This window comes from Odocoileus virginianus, chromosome 7 (assembly GCF_023699985.2).
Source record: "Odocoileus virginianus isolate 20LAN1187 ecotype Illinois chromosome 7, Ovbor_1.2, whole genome shotgun sequence".
In the NCBI taxonomy this organism is placed as follows: domain Eukaryota; kingdom Metazoa; phylum Chordata; class Mammalia; order Artiodactyla; family Cervidae; genus Odocoileus; species Odocoileus virginianus.
In genome coordinates, this window is record NC_069680.1 from 34942496 (window position 1) to 34967419 (window position 24924).

Consider the following 24924-nt stretch of genomic DNA (forward strand, 5'->3'; position numbering starts at 1 on the left):
CAGTGTCCAGAATCCAATCTCAATACAGTTTCTGTCTCAAAGCACTGAGGACCTAGTGGGATCCAAAAGACTACCCATTTTCCTCATTCCCAAGAGGTCCTTAAATTAATGGCTAATCTATGAAAGAAGGTCCTTGTCTTCAGATTTAATTAGGTACGATGTACTCTTTTTTAGAATTAAACACATCAATAAACCCAAAATAGAGATCTGACTGATCATTATGCTGCTTTTGGCTTTTAATTAATGATGAGAATTTGTGCCCACTCAAGAGAGGTGGCTGTACATTTCATATGTAAGCAAAGGCAAACAAGAGTTAGGCAAGCTTCAAAACTTTAATACAGAAAAAAAAGACACTTCCAAAAATAAATGTCACACAAATAAAAGGTTTTTAAAATGTGAAAGATATTCATGAAACAAAACCCTTTATTATCAAAATATACTAAATACTTAAATTTAATGATGTTGAGTGTTCAAATTCTGGGCCAACATAGCTTATAATAACATAGTAAAGTAGTGTTTTTCATGATAAGGCTGTTTTAAGACATCACATAATATAGTTACTTTTTAAACCTATGTTTTCTTAAACATCCATTTCACAATTCATTTACTTATTTTACATTCATTTGTAAAAACACATTTTCTAACACTGGGTTATCTTGTGCTTTAATAATAATGAACCATGGTAAAATACTTCAGTGATTTAAAATCTTTGCTAATGACTATACCCATCACAGATTTTTTGGACACATACAGCTACTGCAATAATCAGAAGAGCTACAACTCTTCTTAAAAATGACACTCAAGTTTGGTAAGCATGCTAATAATTAGAGATGTATTTTTTTCTAAGTTAAATCATCAGGATTTTCTAGTTTTCTTTAAAATCTGCAAAGATAATCTGCTCATTTAAGTTACTTTAAACTGACAAATTATAAAACAGAGGAAAAGTGTCATTTTAGAATTTTCTTTATAATTTCTATGGTTAAAACAAGGATGTCCTCTTTCAAACTGTGATAGCACTAAAATTCTATTTTTGAAATTCTAGACTTTAAAATGTTAAGAAATACAATGCTAGTTACATCTAGAGGGGTATTTTAATGAATTGACCTAATTATTCTTCAGGTCTATAAAGACTTTTCTTCAGTGTGGGTGACATTGCCTTATATTCATCTCAGTACTCTAGAAAATAATTCATTTTATATGTGATCCAAGACAAACCCCGACATATTCTAAATTCTCTTCTATAACAAAGGACTAATGTATATCATCCTTTAGATTGACAATTTAGTAGACAGATACAAATCTAAAGCAAAATTTATATAAATAATGATGCTTAAGTTGGACACAACTGAGAGACTAAGCACGCACTCAATGCCAAGTATAACAGACTTCATCCTCAGAATATAGAATTAATTTTCATGCAAAATTTTATATAGAGTATTGATCCTTACTTGTAGATAAGGCAATTTTTTATCTTTCAAAGTAATCAAGACAAATAGTAGAAAAAGCATTTTATTTAAATGGAAAAAGCTACATTAAGATCTGTAAAAGGTGTCAATATAATATTGCCTATACAGAAAAAAATTCAGATGTGAATAGCAACAAATAAAAGTTATACATCTTTCTACTTAGCAGTGCAATTAATTCACATTGTAATAAAGTTAAGTCAAGTATAACAAAATCAAAACAAGTGTTTCTCCATAATCAGTATACTGAGAATTACAGTGTAAAGATCATTTCAGGTTTAAGAAATCTGCAGTCAATCTACAGAATACCCCAAGACAAGGGAGACAGTTAATTCATTTCATTATCAGCTGTTGGGTTTTTTCAATACTGTTCACAGGAAAAAAGTAACAAGTTGACATACATGTAAATAGAATATATTTAGTCTATACAGTAAAAAAATACAAATTATAAAGTGAGCTAACAAAGAATGAAATCTGAATACAGATTTATAAAACTGACAACATCTTAGATAACACATACAGTATTTTTCATGTAAAAACATCTAGTTTCAGCAAAAAATAATTTGGTTGCTTTTCAGATGCATTGTAGATCTTGTAAGCTGAAGATGCAGATGTCCAAGTATCTTAAAAACCATAATAAATGTCTTTCTCAATGCATACAAAATGATAAATGCTCTCATCACAGTCTCAAGAATATTTTTGGAAGTTTGTTTTGTCTTGCTTCAGAAATACATTTAAAATGGGTAAAAATCAAAGGATTTCATGGTACAATGAAACAGTAAACAGTGCTCAATTTACTGCTAATGTTGAAAAAACCTAGATTTTACAGTACTCTGGTATATATGAAATATTTTTTGATTTTACATTGCATATTTCTGAGTCCATTCTCTTGCATGTCTGTTGTATCTGTAGATATACAAAAGGGATACAGTAAAAACATACAAATTAAATGTTTTAGAAGATCTGTCTATGTAAAACTGTTTAACTTTTTATATTTAATCACAATAATCATACATATACCAATTACTGGGTCAATGTGACTGTAGTTCATACATAAATAAAACAGAAAACATAAGGGATTTCTTAAACTAATAGATCTCTTTACAACCTATATGAAAATGTACCTAAGTTATAAATAACAAAATAAAGAAGTCAATTTCTAATACAAATCTATAAAAGTCAACCCTGAATGGTCATTATCTGTAAAATGCAAATGAATCAATGGTACCAGCAAGATGTAGGTCAGTTTAGGGGTAGTTAGGGATAACTTCTCCTCCTGGGAGAAAGTAAGGAATATGATATTCAGTACTTTCCAATTACCAACTTCTTAAATTTTAAATTTACTATGTAGAATCAAAAAACATGCATATTATGCAAAGGCAAAATAAGTACTATTAAATAGTAAAGGATGAAACAATAAGTGGGAAGGGGTGAGATTTTTTTGTAAAAAGAGTAACAAAGTTTAAAAAGAAAAAGATCTACTCCTTTGGAAAGATAAATTTAACAAAAATAATAAGCTTAACTAAATGTACTTAAATACACTGATAATACTTATGTTTTGGCAGACTACATAGAAATGCACAGAAACCAATATAAGCAAACACTTACTTTTCTTTGTCTGATTTATAGATTTGTGCAATATCTGGTACTAAGGGATCATCTGGATTAGGGTCACAAAGCAGAGAACATATGGACAATAAAACTAGATTTAAAAGAGAACACCATATTAGGTAATGAGTTTTCTACTTTATACAAAAGTACATATGTAAAAATAATTTTAATGAACAGACGATAAACTTATAAAGAAAAAAAGAAAAATGAACACATTAAATTACATTTGAGATTAAAACACACAGACTCCAAATACACAGCTGGAAAAAATTAGAATAGCATCCTAACCTCAGATGTTTCTTAGAGATACTTTTTTACTTTAACAAGAAAACTGTCCACTTTTTATTCTATTTTAATGCAAAAAATCTGTGTTCGAATCAATTCAAGGTAAAGCAATCAAATTATAGTTAATAATTCAAACTATTTTGGGAGACTGAGCTCATGCACTTTTTATTTGGACTTAGACCTAAAGGGGGAAGATTTGTAAATTATTTTCAATGAAATTTTTTATTACATGTACATTATTGCATCAAATGCACTTAAAAATAATATGTGCAGCTATCATTACATAACTTGTATATTTTACAATGTAAATTAAAATTGAAAAAATATAGTAGCTGTCTCTTGCCATGTTGAGTCCAAATACTAATGCAAATAGCTATACTTTAAAAAGGAAAAACAAACAAACAAAAAACCTAAGTATCTGAAAAAGAGGGGAACAAGGACTCTGGCTCCTCATTTGTCTGCTTCCATGCCACCACTTACAAGGGGATACATGGAGTCTTTGGAACAATCTTCCATCTTCACCTTCCTCTACTATGTTCCTTTATCTTTTCCTACTGTTACACATCCAAAGGTGAATTTATAAGGCAGAGGTGATCCTTAAATGACCTGGAAAGGTGGCGATAAGGGCTAAGAAAAACTAACATTTCATTCCTCTTTTATCTTCCATCTACCCAATGACATTTTAAGTCTGTATATTAAACAAACAGGGTAAATAATCTGGGCTCATGTCTCCAGAAAGTTTCCAAACTGAACTCATGGTAAAAAGTGAAATAAAACATTAAAAATATTAAGAAGTGAAAAATGAACACATATAAGGAAAATACAAGCTACTTTATAAACTAAGCAAGAGGGAGGTTCCTCATCTCCCCCCTCCTGCTAACAAGAACCCTGTACCCTGATTTCACTATTATGCACACAAAACAAATGTTTAAAGGGAAAAGGTAACAGTAGTTAAAGTTCATTTGAGGCCACAGGACTGGAAAAGGTCAGTTTTCATTCCAATCCCAAAGAAAGGCAATGCCAAAGAATGCTCAACTACTACACAATTGCACTCATCTCACACACTAGTAAAGTAATGCTCAAAATTCTCCAAGCCAGGCTTCAGCAATACATGAACCGTGAACTTCCAGATGTTCCAGTTGGATTTAGAAAAGCCAGAGGAACCAGAGATCAAATTGCCAACATCTGCTGGATCATCAAAAAAGCAACAGAGTTCCAGGAAAACATCTATTTCTGCTTTATTGACTATGCCAAAGCCTTTGACTGTGTGGATCACAACAAACTGTGGAAAATTCTGAAAGAGACGGGAATACCAGACCACTTGACTTGCCTCTTGAGAAATCTGTATGCAGGTCAGGAAGCAACAGTTAGAACTGGACATGGAACACAGACTGGTTCCAAATAGGAAAAGGAGTACGTCAAGGCTGTATATTGTCACCCTGCTTATTTAACTTATATGCAGAGTACATCATGAGAAACGCTGGGCTGGATGAAACACAAGCTGGAATCAAGATTGCTGGGAGAAATATCAATAACCTCAGATAATGCAGATGACATCACCCTTATGGCAGAAAGTGAAGAAGAATTAAAGAGCCTTTTGATGAAAGTGAAAGAGGAGAGTGGAAAAGTTGGCTTAAAGCTCAACATTCAGAAAACTAAGATCATGGCATCCGGTCCCATCACTTCATGGCAAATAGATGGGGAAACAGTGGAAACAGTGGCTGACTTTATTTTTCTGGGCTCCAAAATCACTGCAGATGGTGACTGCAGCCATGAAATTAAAAGACGCTTACTCCTTGGAAGGAAAGTTATGACCAACCTAGACAGCATATTAAAAAGCAGAGATATTACTTTTCCAACAAAGGTCCGTCTGGTCAAGGCTATGGTTTTTCCAGTAGTCATGTATGGATGTGAGAGTTGGACTATAAAGAAAGCTGAGCGCCAAAGAATTGATGCTTTTGAACTGTGGTGTTGGAGAAGACTCTTGAGAGTCCCTTGGACAGCAAGGAGATCCAACCAGTCCATCCTAAAGGAAATCAGTCCTGCGTGTTCACTGGAAGGACTGATATTAAAGCTGAAACTCCAATACTTTGGCCACCTGATGCAAAGAACTGACTCACTGGAAAAGACCCTGATGCTGGGAAAGATTGAAGGCAGGAGGAGAAGGGGATGACAGAGGATGAGACGGTTAGATGGCATCACCGACTCAATGGACATGAGTTTCGGTAAACTCCGGGAGTTGGTGATGGACAGGGAGGCCTGCCGTGCTGTGGTCCATGGGGTTGCAAAGAGTCGGACACAACTGAGCGACTGAACTGACCTGAACTGAGTGCTTTACTATGTGCTAGTTGCATAGTGACCATATGTGGTAACACTATCATAATTCTCATTTGACATATGAGGAAACTAAGGCTACGTGAAACTGTTTCTGAAGGACAGCTTCTAAGCTACCTAACGAGAATCGACTGTGCAGCACAGGGAATTCTCCTCAGTGCTCTACGGTGACCTAAACGGGAAGGCAATCCAACAGAGGGGGGTACATATGTATGTAAAGCTGATTCACTTTGCTGTGAAACAAACAGCAGAAACTAACACAATACTGTAAAGCAACTATACTCCAACAATTCTTTTTTTTGTTTCTAGAAGGTGACAAAATGAATTGTTTTTTATAAAAAGCTACCAATATCAGAGGGTGAGTATTTAACACCTAGCAGTCTGCACTTTCTCTAATAAGTATTTAGTTGCATAGTTCACTCAGTTCAGTCGTTCAGTTGTGTCCAACTCTTTGCAACTCCATGGACTGCAGCACGCCAGGCTTCCCTGTCCTTTACCAACTCCTGGAGTTTGCTCAAACTCATGTCCATCGAGTCAGTGATGCCATCCAACCATCTCATCCTCTGTTGCCCCCTTCTCTTCCTGCATAAGCTAACTGAATTTCATTTTGTGATACTATTCCAGGAAAGTTTATTAATTTGAATAACCTTATGACAGTTACTTTTCCTATATCTAGTATATAACAGTTATGTGAAAGATTTTTTAAAAAACACTAGAATCTACACAAACATTTTATAGGGACATTTTAGGTCAGAAAAATTGCCATTCATAGATACCTAAATGATCCGAAGGGCTGTTACTTATCTAATACTTGAAATAATCATGGCTGTGGACACTGTTCCTATAAAGCTTATCAATTTTTACACAAGTTATGTAATCAGGTAGCATTTATTTAAAAAAAAATGTTAATGATCATTGATTCTTCCTCTAAATTCTTCAAGAGAAATAGTTTTCTTAAATTTTATGAAAAGGGAAAACTACCAAGTTACTTTGAGGGGCAGACATTTCTAAATCAAAATAGTAACTCAGGCTCTCTTATGTTAGAGACAAGACAAAACTAAGAGGGTGACAAAGCAAACAGCATTAGTGAATAAAACAAACAACTTCAGATGCCCTATATACACATCTCATAATTTAGCAAAGAATAATGCTATATTATATAACTGTGAAAGTTGAGAATCTGCATGGAGTATTTATCAGTCCATACAATGATGCTATTGATTGCTTGAAGTTTAGACTAACATGCTACATGTACTGCATTATTCTAAAGTGTGAATATGTCTTTCACTTTTTTTTTTTTTTGGCCATACCATGAGGCTTGTTCCCTGACCAGAGACTGAACCTGGAGCCGTTGGCAGTGAAAAGTCTGGGTCCTACCCATTGGACTGCAAGGGAATTCCTATCTTTTTAAATTATTTACTTTATCTGCCTGGTTTGCCATTACTTCTTAGATGAAGTAAAAGAGAGGTAAAGCTTTATTATGTCAATAAATAATTCCATTTAATGAATGGGACAACTGGTCCTAAAATCTTACTTTCACTTCTGTATGTGTATCTCTTTCTGAGTCCCTGTCTGTTTTTAAAGATAAAGCCCAAACTAAAGGAATGAAATGTCAACAGTCTTATCCCCAAATTTCTAGTTCTACCATTTTAAATTTCTCTCACTTCATCATTTAGATCAGCCCATCAACACCCCCAAGCAAGAGTAATATAAAAGCTATGAAAGGAAAGCAAAAGCAAAGCAGAAGAAAACACAGTAGATTGGTTTTTTGTTTCAAACTTTGGTCCCTAAGACATTTTTGCTGTATTTTTTCTGTCTCACTGTTATTAACTGTTTTAAATCTGATAAATGAAATTACCTTTTGACACAGTCAGAGCTGGTGACCACTGTGACCTCAGGATATCAAGACAAATACTTCCATTACTGTTTATGTTTGGATGGTAAATTTTTGTTGTGAAAGCAATCTAAACATAAAACAAAACAAAACTGTTGATAATCCATGAACTATGAAAGCAAACAGAACCAATTTGCTCTAGGGTAAAATGTCCTCAATTTCAAATAACCTTAGAGGAGAAATGTATTCAACGCAAACTGGATGAGCATCTACTTTATCCAAATGTATCTTTAGCTACTGATAATGTGAAAGCAAATAAATTCAGTTTCCTACGCTTCCTAATGCCAAGCAACTGAGAAGTATTTTAGAAAGTGTAATAAATAAGTCTGTACTAGCTGGTATGACTAGTTGAGTAGCACCTGAGACAATTAACCATGGCTTTCATCACCCCTCAAAGTGATCCTTTCCTTAATTTGATTATCAACTGAAACCTGGGTCTAGAAATAGAATGCTGACCCTATTCTGGAGGAAAGTTGAGGGGCCCCAGCTTATTACCTGTCCTAAGAAATCTACCAAGAATTCTAATCTTTCACAAGAATTGTTATGTCATTTCATATATAAAGTTAATCAGATGTTTTTAAAAATCTAAAGTAATTATCTCGTGAGTGACAGGATTTGTTAATGATTCGCTCCCTCACTGACACCCCATCATCTGTTGGTTTCCTCTTTAGAGCTAAGCTAAATTTAATAAGAATGTGTTTTAATCTTTGCTGTTTTTGTGCTGAGTTGCTCAGTTGTGTCCAGCTCTTTGTGACCCTGTGAACCGCAGCTCTCCAGGCTCCTCTGTCTGGAGATTCTCGAGGCAAGAACGCTTGAGCGGGTTGCCGTGCCCTCCTCTAGGGGATCTTCCCAACCCAGGGATCAAACCCAGGTCTCTCACATTGCAAGTGGATTCTTTACCTTCTGAGCCACCAGGGAAGCCCAAGAATACTGGAGTGGGTAGCCTATCCCCTCTCCAGGGGAACTTCCCAGCCCAGGAATCAAACCGGGGTCTCTTGTATTGCAGGCAGTTTCTTTACCAGCTTAGCTAGCTACCAGGGAAGCCCTTAATCCTTCCTATACTAAATATAATAAAAGGACTGTATCTTATTTATTATATTTTGTATTCCCCAGTGCAACAGCATATAGTAGGTGCTCAATAAATGTTGGCTGACTACTTAAAAACTGAGAAAGAAAGATCAGCCTTGGAAAAAAAAATCCCCTGAAAGGAAAAGTCTAATTCTTGACTATAAAAACTTCCAAACTACACATATGTAATGAGGAAGGTAAGACAGGTTAGGGAAGCTAATTTCTAACCTAATAGATACTGCTTTTTGTTTACAGACATAGTAAAATATTTGATGAGGAAATATATTTTAGATTCAGTGGCTTTATATAAAAGTTTGGACACGCCAACCCACCCACAGTCTTTTGACATCACGAAAATATCTCTGGATAGAGAATAAATTCTCTGACACAGGGGTGACATCAATGATAAAAATAAAAATACCTTTGGTGGTTTAAAAGGATAGTCTGTCGGAAAATGTACAGTGAGAAAGAAGACTCCACCTTGATATGCGCTATCAGGCTGAAATTACAAAACAATTATATCAGTGTCTGACTGCTATATTTGTTAGTAATCCAAGATGATTCCCTCCAAATATAACGGTTTGAAAAAGAAAATGCCATCATTTTGTCGTAAGTTCAAATCATTTACCTTGAAAACAGGTTTCTCTTTGTAGGCATGAAGGAGGATTTTCCAGCAATCATGCCGAAATCATAGTTTAAAACAAAACAAAAATAGGACACACACAGTGGAGTGGTGTGATTTGCCCAAACAAACCTGTTTGTGAGAACAGATTGTTAAAGGTAAGTATACACACAAGACTGTGAGAAAAGAATGATGATTCGCAGCAGTAATCAGTATGAAAGAAAAGGGCTGAGGCTAGTATATTTCTTCTGAATTATAAAACCTAAGTTTTTGTGCTCCTTCCCTTAAAGGGGCAAGAATAGAGATAAATTGAAATGACCAATTTATGAAAAGAAAAGGCTAAGTGACACTGTTACATAATTTAAACCTCAAATCTTCACTTAGTAACAGTTTACAAAATAATGTGGAAAATGCGAAAGAGCTGCAAATGAAACTAGAGAAATTCAATTTCATAGAATTATCAAATTAGGAATCAACTTTACAAGAGGAATTTAAATTTGGCCATATGTCTTTATAGAAATTAGGAAATATTTATGGTACAAGCAAGAGAAAAAAAAGGATGATTTAAAAAAGGGGGAAAGGGGCAAAATAGCAAAAATACCTTTAAATTCTATTTTAATTCATTTATTTTAATTAAATGTATCATGCTATACTCTGTCAACATGTTGGTAAGAACAGAAGGCTATCATTGATTCCTCCTTAAGTTTCTACATAGATATTAGAGGACTGTACTGTATAATTATTCTTACTATGTACATTGTTTAATTCTAGTTTAGAAAAAATTATAAGGAATGTAGAAAATATAAGTTAATTACAATCAACAGATATGATCTTCTGAGATACTCAATTATACTATACAGCAGCATATTTACATTACTAAAATAAAGACGGGTATGAGTAACATAAATTGCTACATGTGATTCACCTGAGAAATATTTGTGGAGGGCTATAATTCATAAGGGTGAGAGGTGATATTATTTTGAAAGTTCTTGGTAAGCAATGAAAAAAGATTCCTATCAAAGTAGTTAAATAAATATGTTGCACTTCACCCTTTAAAAAACTAACTTAATGTAACAATTTAGTGATTTAAAACATTTGCCTAGGACTCCTGCTCTGAAAATTCAGTAACTGGTATACGTTTTAAAAGTTAAGCATGAGGCAATATGATTAAAAACTCTATGGCTTCCTGGATAAAGCTCTTTCAAAGGGGGGAGGATAGAATGATGCTCATGGAAACATGTTACTAATATACTCGTATCCAGAAGCAGACCTGAGCTGTCAGTGCCCATTCTCACACAATCACATTTTTGCCCACAAAAAGAAAAGTCACAACTGCTTCTCAGGTGTAGAAAGAAATAATCTTAACAAAGGCAGTAAGTATAAAGAGAAGCCAGTTACAGAACAGCAGGTGATTCTGAATTCAGGACAATGCAACAAAAGAGGCAAGCTCATGAGATGGCAACAGAGCCGCTGCAAAGTTGAATCTGATCTGTCACACCGTGATGAGACACTGCAATGAAACTTACTGCTTGTTACTTGTAGGAGTTCCATTATTGGGTTAATTAGACTTATATCTAACCTACTAAAACGTGGAGAGTAATTATGCTTAGTTCCAAACAACTTTCTGTGTTTAAAAAAAGATAAAGCAAACACAAAGCCTGGTTGCAAATTGTGTGTGATCCATTATTATGCATAATGATCAAGGATTTGGCAAAGCACTGTAAATGTGCTTTGCCACCAGGGCTCTGGAAAATCATCATAAATCCTTTACTTGTATTTTGCTTTCTGAGTGACTCAGAGTACAAGAAAATTCAACCCTAGCCACAAACATCTGATCAAAGATGAAATGGTAAGAATGAAGGATGGCCGAAGGGATTAATTTCACATATATGAATCATACTTACAGGCCCCATAATAGTTGCTTGCCAGTGGAACACTGAAACAAACAAAGGAGTTTGGAGTCATTAACAAGAGTTCAAACCTGTACTACTAATGGTAGCAAAATCCTAGCAAGAGAGTAAAGCTTACAGTCATCTCCCACAGGTCCAGCCGAACAGTGAGCAGGTGGGTCACGTTGTAGATCACTTAATTCCTGAAGCAAAGCAAAAATACTTCGGATTAATTCTTTTTCAGTGAAACAAGCCCAATAATCCATGAAGACACAAACAATTCATTTAAATATCATTTTAGGCAGTTCTATTCAAAATATGGACACATAACATGTACTATGTCACTAATGGATAGAAGAATGTGGAATAAGGTATTAAATTCCTTCATAAGACAGCTCCAAACTTTAAAAAAAATAAATGAATTAAAATACTGTTTTTCTTTAGCATCCCTAATACAAAATACTTTTGAGTATCTACTGTATACAGGGTAACTTAGGATTTTTTTCCCCTCAAATCTATATTATGCCCCTAGTGCTTATATGGGTACTAGGTGTATGCTGCTGCTGTTGCTAAGTCACTTCAGTCGTGTCCAACTCTGTGCGACCCCATAGACAGCAGACCACCAGGCTCCCCCGTCCCTGGGATTCTCCAGGCAAGAACACTGGAGTGGGTTGCCATTTCCTTCTCCAACGCATGAAAGTGAAAAATGAAAGTGCAATCGCTCAGTCATGTCCAACTCTTCGCAACCCCATGGACTGCAGCCTACCAGGCTCCTCCGTCCATGGGATTTTCCAGGCAAGAGTACTGGAGTGGGGTGCCGTTGCCTTCTCCAACTAGGTGTATAATATAGATTTAAAAAAAAAACACAGATCCTACTTCAACAAGTTTATAATCTAATTTGGGAGAGTGAAGGCTCACAGACAGATGGATATTTAAGGAACAACATGAAGGTCAAATGGAAAGAAAGGAGAGCAGCTGGGCCATATCTTAAAGCCAAGCACATTGATTCATATGCTCTTTTCTGCTTTCAAGGAAGCAAAAGATCATGGAAATGGCACAGTTGTAGCTGGTCAGCCCTAGGTTCGCATTCCAGTTCTACCATAACTAACGCTATGACCGTGGGGAAGTAATTTACCTTCAGTTGGGAAGGAAATGACCACCACTAACTATGAAAGGTGTAAATTCAATACAAAAGATTGTAAATTAGGACTGAAGAACCTAATTTAGTTAGGCAATCAGTTAGGGAATGTCTTTGAGAAAGTGACATTTCAGCTTGAATCTAAAGGGATGAGTAGAAGTTAGTTTCGGGAGAAGTGAGTGATACTGTCAGGCATGGCAGCATAAGATGCACTGATACAGCAGGCAGAGGCCAGGCAGAAAACAGAACAATATACACCATATGAAGGATTTGGGGCTTTATACCAAGTGCATTGGGAGGGGTTTTAAGAAGTGGCATAATCTGATTTAAAAGATGGCTCTGACTATGTACTGAATGGATCAGAGATGGGAAAAAGGGGAAACTACAAAATTAACTGCTACAGGCAATAAGAGGGGCTTGGACTAGAGAAGAGGTAGGTCAAAGAGGATGGATTTGGGATATTGTGAAAAGACTACTTATGACAGGATTGATGATGAATTATGTGTATAGAGAAAGGAGAAAAGTCATAAATATATATGATGAAAACAAGCAGCAGCTAATATTTACTCAATGTTTTATCATCTTAATAATCCTGTCAGGTAGGTGTTGTTATGCTTCCCATTTTACAAATGAAGAATAAAAGAGACATGGTTCACTCTGTGCTCAGAGAACTAGTATGGGGGGAACTGGGGTTCAGACCCTGGCAGTAGACCTTCTACAGGTGTAGACACCATTTACTGAGATGTGGGAATGTACTAGATTATGTTGATCTGGAAAGTAGATACACCGTATCTGTGATCCCTGAGATATCAAAGAAAAATTTATTCAATATACAAGGCTACAGCTTAAAAGAGGATGATACTGGAAATCAGAAAATCATTGTATATACTCTGTATTTGAAAACTTTGGGGATGATGTGAACAATTTCATAGGAACACATGTAAATAAATACTGCACTCATCAAATCTAAGATGCTGTCAATGGTAAATCACATCCTTATAAATCAATAATTAAGAAGAAATGTTGCTGATTAATTTTAAGACACCATCAATTACAAGACACATCCAGATTTTAGAAATGTTAAAATGAAAAAGATGGGCATCTTAGCATCATTGCAATGAGTTTAGTACTCTAATAGAGACAAACAAGAAAGAGGATGTGGTAAGGAAAAGCTTTCCTAAGAAACTGATACATGAACATCAGCAGATGAATGGATAAGGAAGCTTTGGTACATATACACAATGCAATATTACTCAGCCATTAAAAAGAATTCATTTGAATCAGTTCTAATGAGGTGGATGAAACTGGAGCCCATTATGCAGGGTGAAGTAAGCCAGAAAGAAAAACACCAATACAGTATACTAATGTATATATATGGAATTCAGAAAGATGGTAACGATAACCCTATATGAAGGACAGAAAAAGAGACACAGATGTATAGAACAGACTTTTGGACTCTGTGGGAGAAGAAGAGGGTGGGATGATCTGAGAGAATAGCACTGAAACATGTATATTATCAATTGTGAAACAGATCACCAGTCCAGGTTTGATGCGTGAGACAAGTGCTCAGGGCTGGTGCACTAGGATGACCCAGAGGGATGGGATGGGGAGGGAGGTGGGAGGGGTTTCAGCATGGGTGGTCAGGATGGGGAACACATGTAAATCCATGGCTGATTCATATCAATGTATGGCAAAAACCACTAAAATATTGTAAAGTAATTAGCCTCCAACTAATATAAATTAATGAAAAAAATAAACAGAAAAAAAAAAAAGAAACTGATACATGAGCTAAGTAAGTAACCAAGCCAAGTGCAAACTCAGGTCTCCTTCCAAGTTTCCTAGTCCCTTCCAGCATAACTCGGTACTTTCCTTTTTGTTCTTGTTGTTTCCTCCCCACAGCTTGTGCTGTGCTTCTCTTCCTAACAAGAATTAACTAACAGAGTTAGCAGCTTCTTTGGTCCCAGTATAGTTCAACGATAAAGTGGAAGATTTCAGTGATAGTGTTAAAAAAACAAGGCTTTGAAGTTTTCAGTACAGACGGGGGAGCCTGGTGGGCTGCCGTCTATGGGGTCGCACAGGGTCAGACACGACTGAAGCGACGCAGCAGCACCATCAGTTATTTGCCACATGATTGTGGCAAAATCTCTTTTTCCCTCTACAAGTAGCTTGAGGAATCAGTTCCCCATCCAGGGATCAAACTTGGGGCCCCAAAAGTGGAAGCACAGAGTCCTTACCACTGGACCTCCAGGAATTACCCATAGCCTCATTTTAGAATGACTGCTTTATTTAACCATTTTCTAATTTGGGCTTTTAAAGGAGATTGCTTTTAAAAAGATTCATCCCATTGAGTTTTCTAAACATTAGTGTAAATGAATAAATGGAACTTCTTGGCCCTTATTTTAACTAGAAAACTAGTTAAATAAAAAATTACAGTGTCTTATGAAACTGAAATAGAATCACACACATAGCTGGAAGAGGGGTGGAATGGGAGGTTGGGGTTAGCAGATGTAAGCTTTTAAATATAGAATGGATAAACAACACAGCCCTACTGTATACCATAGAGAACGATATTCAATATTCCTATCATAAACCATAATAGAAAGGAAAATATACATAAGGATGTATGTGTGTATATGTATATATACATGTATAACTGAATCACTTTGCTGTATAGTAGTAATTAACAACATTGTAAATCAACCACACTTTAATTAAAAAATAATTTAAAAAAGAAGAAAATAGCCTCTAATTGAGATTTTAAAAACTGTTAATGATTTGCATGTATATATTTTACAGAGTAATGCATATGTGAATAAATCATACAGAAATACATACAAATTAATTTTGTTTACTAACAAAAAACCCCAAACCATATTTTACTTGGAATAGCCTTGAATAGTGTTCAAATTTCAAATGTTAGATTGCTCTTTCAAATCCCTTCAAAATAGTATATAAAAATAGTCGTTATCATGTTCTTAAATTTTTGTGCCCTGATTCCACCTCCTGTTGGAACTGAGAGCTAAGGATAAGAAAGATAAAATCTCACAAGTGAACTCCTGCAAAGGTCAGGTTCTTAAGCTGTCTATTTAAAGCTGACATTATAGGAAAGCTCACTTATTATAGAAAAGAAGCAGCTGATGGTACATCAAACATTCGTAACAGTCACATCAATCATTAGTTACTACTAAAAACTACACAAGTGCTTTGGTGAGAGACTTACACATCCTAGAATTTTTAGGAGGGTTTTGAGAGTCCCTTGGACTGCAAGGAGATCCAACCAGTCCATCCTAAAGGAAATCAGTCCTGGGTGTTCACTGGAAGGACTGATGTTGAAGCTGAAACTCCAATACTTTGGCCACCTGATGCGAAGAGCTGACTCATTTGAAAAGACCCTGATGCTGGGAAAGACTGAGGGCAGGAGGAGGAGAGGGGATGACAGAGGATGAGATGGTTGGGATGGCATAACTGACTCAATGGACCTGTGTTTGGGTAAGCTCAGGGAGTTGGTGATGGACAGGGAGGCCTGGCATGCTGCGGTTCATGGGGTCGCAGAGTCAGACACGACTGAGCGACTGAAATGAACTGAAATTTCTAATGTTCTATCCCTTTATCAAAATATGTATCTGGAAATATGCCCTGTTACACTGTTTGGAAATATGTTACTGAAACTATGGTATATATGCACAGACAGAGTGACCAACAAAAAACACTATATATACCCTCCCCTGCCTGCAAAAAGACAGCCCTCAAATTTGAGAAAGGAAAACTTCTGAGATATCCTAAGGAGGTGAAAATATAAAACAAAAAACTATAACCAGACATATCAAAACTGCACCTTTTTGCTCTAAGTCTATTCAGAGGCCAGTGCACTTTAGATAAACACAAAAAATCAAAGACTACTTATACTTTTCCCATTTGATTTAGTTTACTCAAAGTTTTCCAGAAACTGCCCTGTTACCTGATTTATGCTTTCTCTATCATAACTGGAATTCTTATGTATCTACTTCAAGCATTGCAGCCACATATGGAGTATTAAAAATAATTTAATGATTCTTATTTTTAAAGGAAATGCCAGGGTCAGTAATCTCTTCCTTTGCTCTTCTCTCCACTGTTTAAGAATAAATACTGAACTACTGTCTTGTGAATTATACAAGTTGCTCAAGTCCATAAGATCCTCATAAGATCCAATGTATTCCATGCTGATCAAAAGCAAAAGATCTCAAAGACAACGCATTTAGAATCATTCATTTTAATTATTGTGTGTGTGTGTACAAAAGCAAATCAAAGCAAAATAATGCTTTGTAGGGAAAAATAAGATAAAGCAATGCATAAACTGTGAGACACCCATAAGGTTATTACCCAAATCAAACCACTATCACTCTATTAGAATAACACCATTATGACTGGCAGGAAATAAGCATGTCACTTGCTGCTGGAGGGAGCATAAGTTGAGATAGTACTTTCTGGAGGGAAATTTAGCAATAATCATCAAAGTGCAAAATGCATACAGTCTCTGATCCAGGAGCTTCACCTCATAGTAATAATCATCCACACAAAGATACGCATATAAAGATGTTTAGTCAGGCATTTTGTATAATTATGAAAAACTGAGATAACCTAAAGGCCCATCACAAAAGGAATGGTTCCATGATACAGCCATATTATCAGATACTACAGCTGTTAAAAAGAATGAGAGAGGGATTTCCCTGGTAGTCCAGTGGTGAAGAATATGCCTTGCCAAGCAGGAAACAAGAGTTCAATCCCTGGTTGGGGAACTAAGATCCCATGTGTGGAGCAACTAAGCCCACATGCCTCAAGGAAAGGTCCCAAATGACTTGAGTGCCACAACTAAGACCTGACGCAGCCAAATAAATAAATGTTTAAAAAAAAAAAAAATGAGAGGACTTCCCTGATGGTCCAATGGTTAAGTCTCTGTGCTTTCACTGCAAAGGGTATAGGTTCAAATCCTGGCCAGGGAACTAAGATCCCACATATTACAGAGCCCCCCCCCCCCAAAAAAATAGGATGAGAAATGTATGTTGACATCAAACAATGTTGTGTGAAAATAATAGTTTTTGAGTGAAAAATATACGTGGCAGAAGTATGCCCAAGAGATTCCATAATACTATACATGCATAGAAAATAAACTAAAAGAACATACACCAAGCTCTTAATAGTAGTTATCTCTAGGGGTGGTTTGTCACCTTTTATTTTTTTTACATTGTTTTAAATTTTTACAATAATTTTTCAACTTTTTTAAATTTTAAAGATAACTGCTTTACAATATTGTGTTGGTTTCTGTCATACAACACGAATTAGTTATAATTTTTATATATATAATAATATATATAATTTATTATATATAGTAAATTTATATATAATTCATATATACATAATTTATATATGTATAAAATTTTACATATATATCCCCTCCCTCTTGAGCCTCCCCTCCCACTCTCCCTAATTTTTCAACTTTTTAGAGGAAAAAAATGCTGTTTTACTCAGCTCCTTACGCATTTTAAGAGAGATTAAATGACACTTTTCTCCCCCACTACATATAAGCATCTTCTTTTTCTTTTAAGGTCACTAACTTCTTTGTTTATTTGGTTGCCCTGGGTCTTCGGTGCCGTGCACCAGCTTTCTCTAGTTGAAGTGAGGCAGGGCTGCTCTCTGCTGAGATGCGTGGGCTTCCCGTTGCACTGGCTCTTCTTCTCATGGAGCACAGGCTCTAGGCACACAGACTTCAGTGGTTGCAACATCTGGGCTCAGTAGTTTGGTGCATGGGCTTAGATGCTCCCTTCCTGGATCAGGGATCAAACCTGTGTCCCCTGCATTAGCAGGCAGATTCTTACTCACTGCGCCACGAGGGAAGTCCTCCTGTCATTTTTTTTTTTTTAATTAAAAATTTTTACAAGACAAGGAAAGGCTGAGGAACTGTCACAGATTAAAGTACATACAAATACACACACACAAAGAGGGTACAACAACTAATCCTGGGATCCCAGATTGGATCCTGGGACAGGAAAGGATCCCAGACTGGATCCTTGGGCAGGAAAACAACAGTGAAAAACTGAATGGTAAAATCTGAATTAGGTCAGTAGTTTAGTTTACAATATTGTATCAATGTTCCTTTCTTTATTTTGATAACTGTACTGTAATTAAAGTGAAAGTTGCTCAGTTGTGTCCAACTCTTTGTGACCCCATGGACTATACAATCTGTAGAATTCTCCAAGCCAGAATACTGGAGTGGGTAGCCTTTCCCTTCTCCAGGGGATCTTCCCAAGTCAGGGATCAAACTGGGGTCTCCTGCACTGTAGGCAGATTCTTTACCAACTATGGTTATGTAAGTTGTAAATAATAGGGGAAATTAAATGAAGGATTTATGAGAACTTTCTGTACTAATTCGGCAAATTTTCTATAAGACTAAATTATTTCAGAATAAAAATAATGAAAAATATTTTTTATATATTCTAAAACTTAATTCACAATTTTCCTTCCCAAGCTTCCTTCTTTTCATGTGTTCCCTTTATTTATTAATGGAATTATTAGTCTCCTAGTCACCAGGCTCATTTTGACTCCCCTTTTTCTTGTTCACCTTGTCAGACAAACAAAATAATATATTCTACCCCAACACCTATTTGTTGCTGTTGTGCAGTCACTAAGTTATGGCTGACTCTTTTGTGACCCCGTGGACTATAGCCCGCCGGCCTTCTCTGTCCGTGGGATTTCCCAGGCAAGAATACTTAGGTAGGTTGCCATTTCCTTCTCCAGGGGATCTTTCTGACCCAAGGATTGAACCCTGCTTGGCAGACAGATTCTTTACCACTGAGCCACCTAGGAAGCTCCCAGTAACTATTACCTCAAAAACCTATTACAGTTCAATTATAATTGCTTCTCAATACTCTATGAATTACTTGTATAACAGTCTTCTAAAAGCACAGTTCGATTTATTTCATTTTTCTATTTAGAAAATGTCAGTGGCTCCCTACTACTTATTAAAGACCAAATTCAAACAATGAAGGTCTTTTCATTTTCTAGTCCTATCCCTACTCTTTCAATAGAGTTCCCATTCACAAACATGTCCAATAATTCTCCAAAGAATGCCCTTGGGTTTTCTAAAACATGTTCAGGAGATCCATGAAGTCAAAATTAATTTCATAATAAGACTAAAATATTTGTATTTTTCACTCTCAGTTATCTCATGGGTATATAGTAGAATTTTCCAGGTTAAAGATAAGTAATACTGTGACAGACTGAATGCACGAGATATGAGAATTCAACTATCATTTATAAGCCTGACTATAATGAGATCTGAACATGTATAAAACAGTGGCACTTTATTCTTGCTGTTGCTGTTTTCAAATATATAGTTATTTTTAATAAAAATGTTATTTATGTTAATACATAATGTTCAGTTCAGTTCAATTCAGTCGCTCAGTCGTGTCCAACTCTTTGCGACCCCATGAACTGCAGCACGCCAGGCCTCCCTGTTTATCACCAACTCCTGGAGTTTACCCAAACTCATGTCCATTGAGTCGGTGATGCCATCCAACCATTTCATCCTCTGTCATCCCCTTCTCCTCTGGCCTTCAATCTTTCCCAGCATCAGGGTCTTTTCAAATGAGTCAGCTCTCTGCACCAGGTGGCCAAAGTATTGGAGTTTCAGCTTCAATTTCAGTCCTTCCAGTGAACACCCAGGACTGATTTCCTTTAGGATGGACTGGTTGGATCTCCTTGCAGTCCAAGGGACTCTCAAGAGTCTTCTCCAACACCACAGTTCAAAAGCATCAATTCTTCTGCACTCAGCTTTCTTTATGGTCCAATTCTCACATTCATACATGACTACTGGAAAAACTATAGCCTTGATTAGACAGACCTTTGTTGGCAAAGTAATATCTCTGCTTTTTAATATGCTGTCTAGGTTGGTCATAACTTTTCTTTCAAGGAGTAAGCGTCTTTTAATTTCATGGCTGCAGTCACCATCTGCAGTGATTTTGGAGCCCAGAAAAATAAAGTCAGCCACTGTTTCCACTGTTTCCCCATCTATTTGCCATAAAGTGATGGGACCAGATGCCATGATCTTTGTTTTATGAATGTTGAACTTTAAGTCAACTTTTTCACTCTCCTATTTCACTTTCATCAAGAGGCTCTTTAGCTCTTCTTCACTTTCTGCCATAAGGGTGGTGTCATCTGCATATCTGAGGTTATTGATATTTCTCCCAGCAATCTTGATTCCAGCTTGTGCTTTCTCCAGCCCAGCATTTCTCTTGATGTACTCTGCATATAAGTTAAATAAGCAGGGTGACAATATACAGCCTTGATGTACTCCTTTTCCTATTTGAAACCAGTCTGTTGCTCCATGTCCAGTTCTAACTGGGTGAGTTTATTGTTATTTTTAAATTGCTAAGTATTTTCATATTTCTGTTTTAATTTCTCACGTGGTAAATATTAATAGATACAGCCTATACAAACAAAAGCTCATTGAGGCACTCAATGCTTTTAATATAAGGGGGTCCTGAGACCAAAAAGTTTGAGAACCATGTAGTCAGGTCTGGCCTGAGTACCTGGATGTTCACTGAACATGGCTAAGTTTTCTGGCCTTCAAAATTTTCCCTCTCCTAAAACAACCTTCTATCTGTCTCCCTATGCCCAAATTTTACCCCTTCTTCTTAACAGTAACAGTGGCTGTCTTCTCAATGGGTACTTTAAAAACAAGAGGCTTGGAGTCAGATCTGGCCTTACTACTGACCCTTACTAGCTATGTGACCTGAGGCAACTCCCTTAACCTCTTGCTCAAAGGCCTCACATGAGGACATCACTGGAAGAATTATATTGGGAATTAAATGAAAACATGTAAGTGAAGAAGCTTAATGCCTAGCATGTGTAATAGAACCTTAAGAAATACTAATTTCCTCCTTCCCTCTCCTCTTCTACCAGAATATTATTTTAACACTAGGAATTTTTTTGCATTTATTCATGATCTCCTCCACCATACTTAGCACAATGCCTTTCATATAATGTGCTTGATATTGTTTGAGTTAATACAGTGGAAGAAACAGTGTGATCAGCAAAGCATAGATCTCTCAAATTTCTATTTTTTTCAAAATGCAAATAATTAGATTTAACAACAGAATCAGAATCAATACTCTCTTTTGTAGATTGCATATAATAAAAAAAATCTTAAAAACAGGTATTAGAGAATAGTGCAGGTCACTTTAAAAGGCTGGGGTAGCCTTTTAAATAACATATAACAACATCTAGAAATGCATCTCTAAAGAATATTCATCATTAAGTTATCAAAAACATATGCTGCCGTGACAACTATTTTCAATTTACAGAATGTATGATATTCTAGCAAAGTGTCTAAAGCCACACAAAATTTCTGTTAGACATTTTCTGTTGTGGTTCTTCTGATTTGGAAGACCTCAAAAGTTTAAATATTCCATCCTTATTGTTTATTTAAGATGCTGCTGACCTACTTTCAGAACATAGCTTTGGGCTGCCTTTCCAAGATGAGTTAGGGTTTGTGCTGAGCTGACCGAGTCTCAAAGTTGCCAGTCACCAGTGATCCTTGGTGGCGGAGATACCCATAGACAGAGCTGCAGTCTGCGGCACCGACAGAGGTTTTTTTTCTTACTTGTAACAAGCTCAATTTAACCAGCTGAACTTAACCCAGCAGGAGTGAAGCACTTCCACATCCTTCCTAACAGGGGTCATGATTCTGACTTTACATTCTCATCCCAACTCCACTCCCAATGTTTTCAAGATTTCTTTTAATGGTATAAGATTATGATGTTAATAAAAAAAAATCCTCACAAGTCACTGGTCAGGCACATTTGCTGATGATTAAAACCAGGGCATGAAATTTGAGGAGAACTTATTTGTGGAGAAAAGTAACTTCATTAGATATAGCTTAAAAGATATAGGAAAGAGTTCCTCTGGAACCTTACATGTCTCCAGGAAAATACTTATAACAGCAGCTACAGGCCCCAAGGGTCACCTCCTGAATGTGTCCATTAAAGTTTCGATCACTCAAGGGAGTCCTGGAAAGTTTCTCCTAGGACAGAAAGTGTGATCTAGAAAGGAGCGGGTATAAAATATTTTGGCTGACACAAACTGCTTTCTAGATAAAAAATAAACTCAAATGTGAAACATTAAAAAAGTTGTAAGAGCTATCAGCTCAGAGCTTTGTTTGCTTTTTTCACTCCACTTCTTTAAAATTGTGGCACACCACAATACTTGAACACAAATGACACCCATGTGTTAAAAATGTGGATTGCTGGAGCACACGAAAAGGTAATGGTTTTTCTTTTTTAATTTGCCAGTTACTAAACACAGCACTCAGGGCTGCTGCATTCTGCCCCACAGGCCCTGTGCACCAACTCTAAGCGGCACCATTCACATAGATTTCAATGTGAATGGAGTTCCCCAGGGCTCTGCAAAACTTCACTACAGAAAGCTGCACGTTTAAAAACTGGAAAGCGTATCTTTCAGACCCAACTTCGGATATGATCTGTTTTGAATAAACAAATAACACTTTTGATGTAGAAGCAAAAGAGATGGTGTTTGACATCTGAGTGGTACTACTAGCACTTACTTTAACTTCAACAATGTGCTGAAAATGGAAAGAAGATAGCAAGCTTGGAATTCAAAAATTAAAAGTGAAGACAGTGACATTCTAGTGGAGGGAAAAGGAAAGTTTTTTTTGCTAAGTGCTGCCAGGTCAACTGGGGGAAAAAATGTAGGGAAAAAAAAAAAAAGAAACTTGATCTCCTCCACTTCAAACTTATCAAAAAAACCCAACCAACTGTAAATAGATCATAGATTTAAATATGGAAGGTAAAGTAGTAGTGCTTTAAAAAGAAAACATAAAATGTATTCATGACCTTGGGGGAGGCACAGATTTCTTAAATAAGACACACAGAGCATTAACCATAAGAGAAAAAGAGAAAAACGTGAACTTGATTAAAATAAAGAACATCTATCTGTTCATAGAAAAGACACATTAAAAGTGTGAAAAGGTAAACCATGAAATAAAAGATATTTGTAATATATATATCTGACAAGAGGCTTGAATGCAGAATGCATTAAAAAAAATATTCCTACAGATCAATTTTTCAAAGACAGACAAATAAGCACATTACAAAAGAGAGTATCCAACTGGCCAACATGCACCAGCTTCATTTATCATCGAGGAAATGCAAATTAAAACAAAAATGCTACGTCACTATAACCCTCAAAGGATGGTGAAAATAAAAGTACAAATGATACCAAAGATGCGAAGGAACTGGAACTCTCATATGCCACTAGTAAAAAAGTCTGACAGTAACCATTAAAGGTGAACACAGGAATATACCATGATCCAGAATTCTACTGCTAGTTACAAAGACAGAAATCATATAATGTAAAAGATGGTCATCAAATAATGAGACTATAGCTGTAAGTCTATATATGAAAAGAACTCATTATAGTTAACAGACTGTGTATACATATATTTTGTGTGTGTATCTTTCAATTTCATTTCTGGTGGCTTTTTAAATTGAAAACTGAAATACATAGTTTCAACTTTTGTCTTCTTTGAGACAAAGTAAGCGTAAAACAAACTAATGTTATATTTAAACAGAGACTATGCAATAAATATCAAAGTGGTGAATGTACACCCCAAAATAGTCCATGTCGATGAAGCATTTTTCTATTCCAATCTGACACTCAAATTAAAAAAAAAAATTAATTAGGGTATTTAAATTTCAAAAAAAATACAAGATACAGTGATGAAAGGCAGATTACAAAATACTGTTCCTGTATTATGACCACCACTATAAAAGCACTATGAGTCCACAAAAACATGTACTTAATGAATTTATATAGCCTTACATGGCTAAGCGCCTCTACTTTAGTTCAGATTTCTATATCCAACCAGACACAAAGAGAAGTACTGAGCGGCCTGAAGCTGAATTTTAAATTGGCACAGATGGCATGTTTATAACATCCCTACAATATGCTGAGTGTTCTCCATAAAACCAACCTAGACACAGTCCCTGCCTCTAGGGGACTTAAAATCTAAAAGTAGATGAGGCAGCCTAATTCAAAGAGAGTAAACAAATAAAAGGAAACAAGGGAATGTAAGAGAAGAGAAGCCTCATTAATCTCTCAGCTCCCAGAAGGGTAAGAGCCCAATCTGAACGGTGGAGAAGGAAAGCTGACAAGTCAGAGATTCCTTATTTACCATCATCCTTAATATGGCAGGATGCAGTAAATATTCTCCAACCAATTGTGCTGACCAGACTGAAAATGCTTTGTTGTTCTCCAGTCTCAACATTCAGAAGGTCTCAATCTCCATAATAGATAAAATATATACCCCAATGGGTATGCATAAAAGACATTAGCAGCCCATGCACAGGAACTGATTTACAGTCCAAAATCTAAATTACTGAATCCAAAGCATATGAAAATGTTATTTAAAAAATCCTGGCTCAACAGGCAATTAATTAATGTGACACAACCATCTTTATCTCAAAACTCCGAAAACAAGACAGCAATTCTTACTGGATTGCATTTTTGATGTTGTCTCTAAAGGGATATATGAGCTATATTTGGTTTGTCTGTAAATAAACATTTCA

The 24924-nt window shown here is 36.0% G+C and overlaps 1 protein-coding gene across 2 annotated transcripts in view; it reads right to left on the reverse strand.

Annotated features, from left to right (window-relative positions):
- Positions 1-405: 405 nt before the first annotated feature.
- Positions 406-24924, reverse strand: part of UBE2D1 (ubiquitin conjugating enzyme E2 D1) — a 36856-nt gene continuing 12337 nt past the window's right edge. The window contains exons 2-7 of one of the 2 annotated variants that reach the window (XM_020903721.2): positions 11306-11369; positions 11182-11213; positions 9077-9154; positions 7552-7657; positions 3072-3165; positions 406-2369 (exon numbers count right to left, since the gene is read on the reverse strand). In XM_020903721.2, the coding sequence (XP_020759380.1) occupies positions 2324-2369; positions 3072-3165; positions 7552-7657; positions 9077-9154; positions 11182-11213; positions 11306-11369 (420 nt within the window). In that variant the 3' untranslated portion in view covers positions 406-2323. The remainder of the gene's footprint in view (positions 2370-3071; positions 3166-7551; positions 7658-9076; positions 9155-11181; positions 11214-11305; positions 11370-24924) is intronic. The other variant, XM_070470555.1, reaches the window with a different exon arrangement.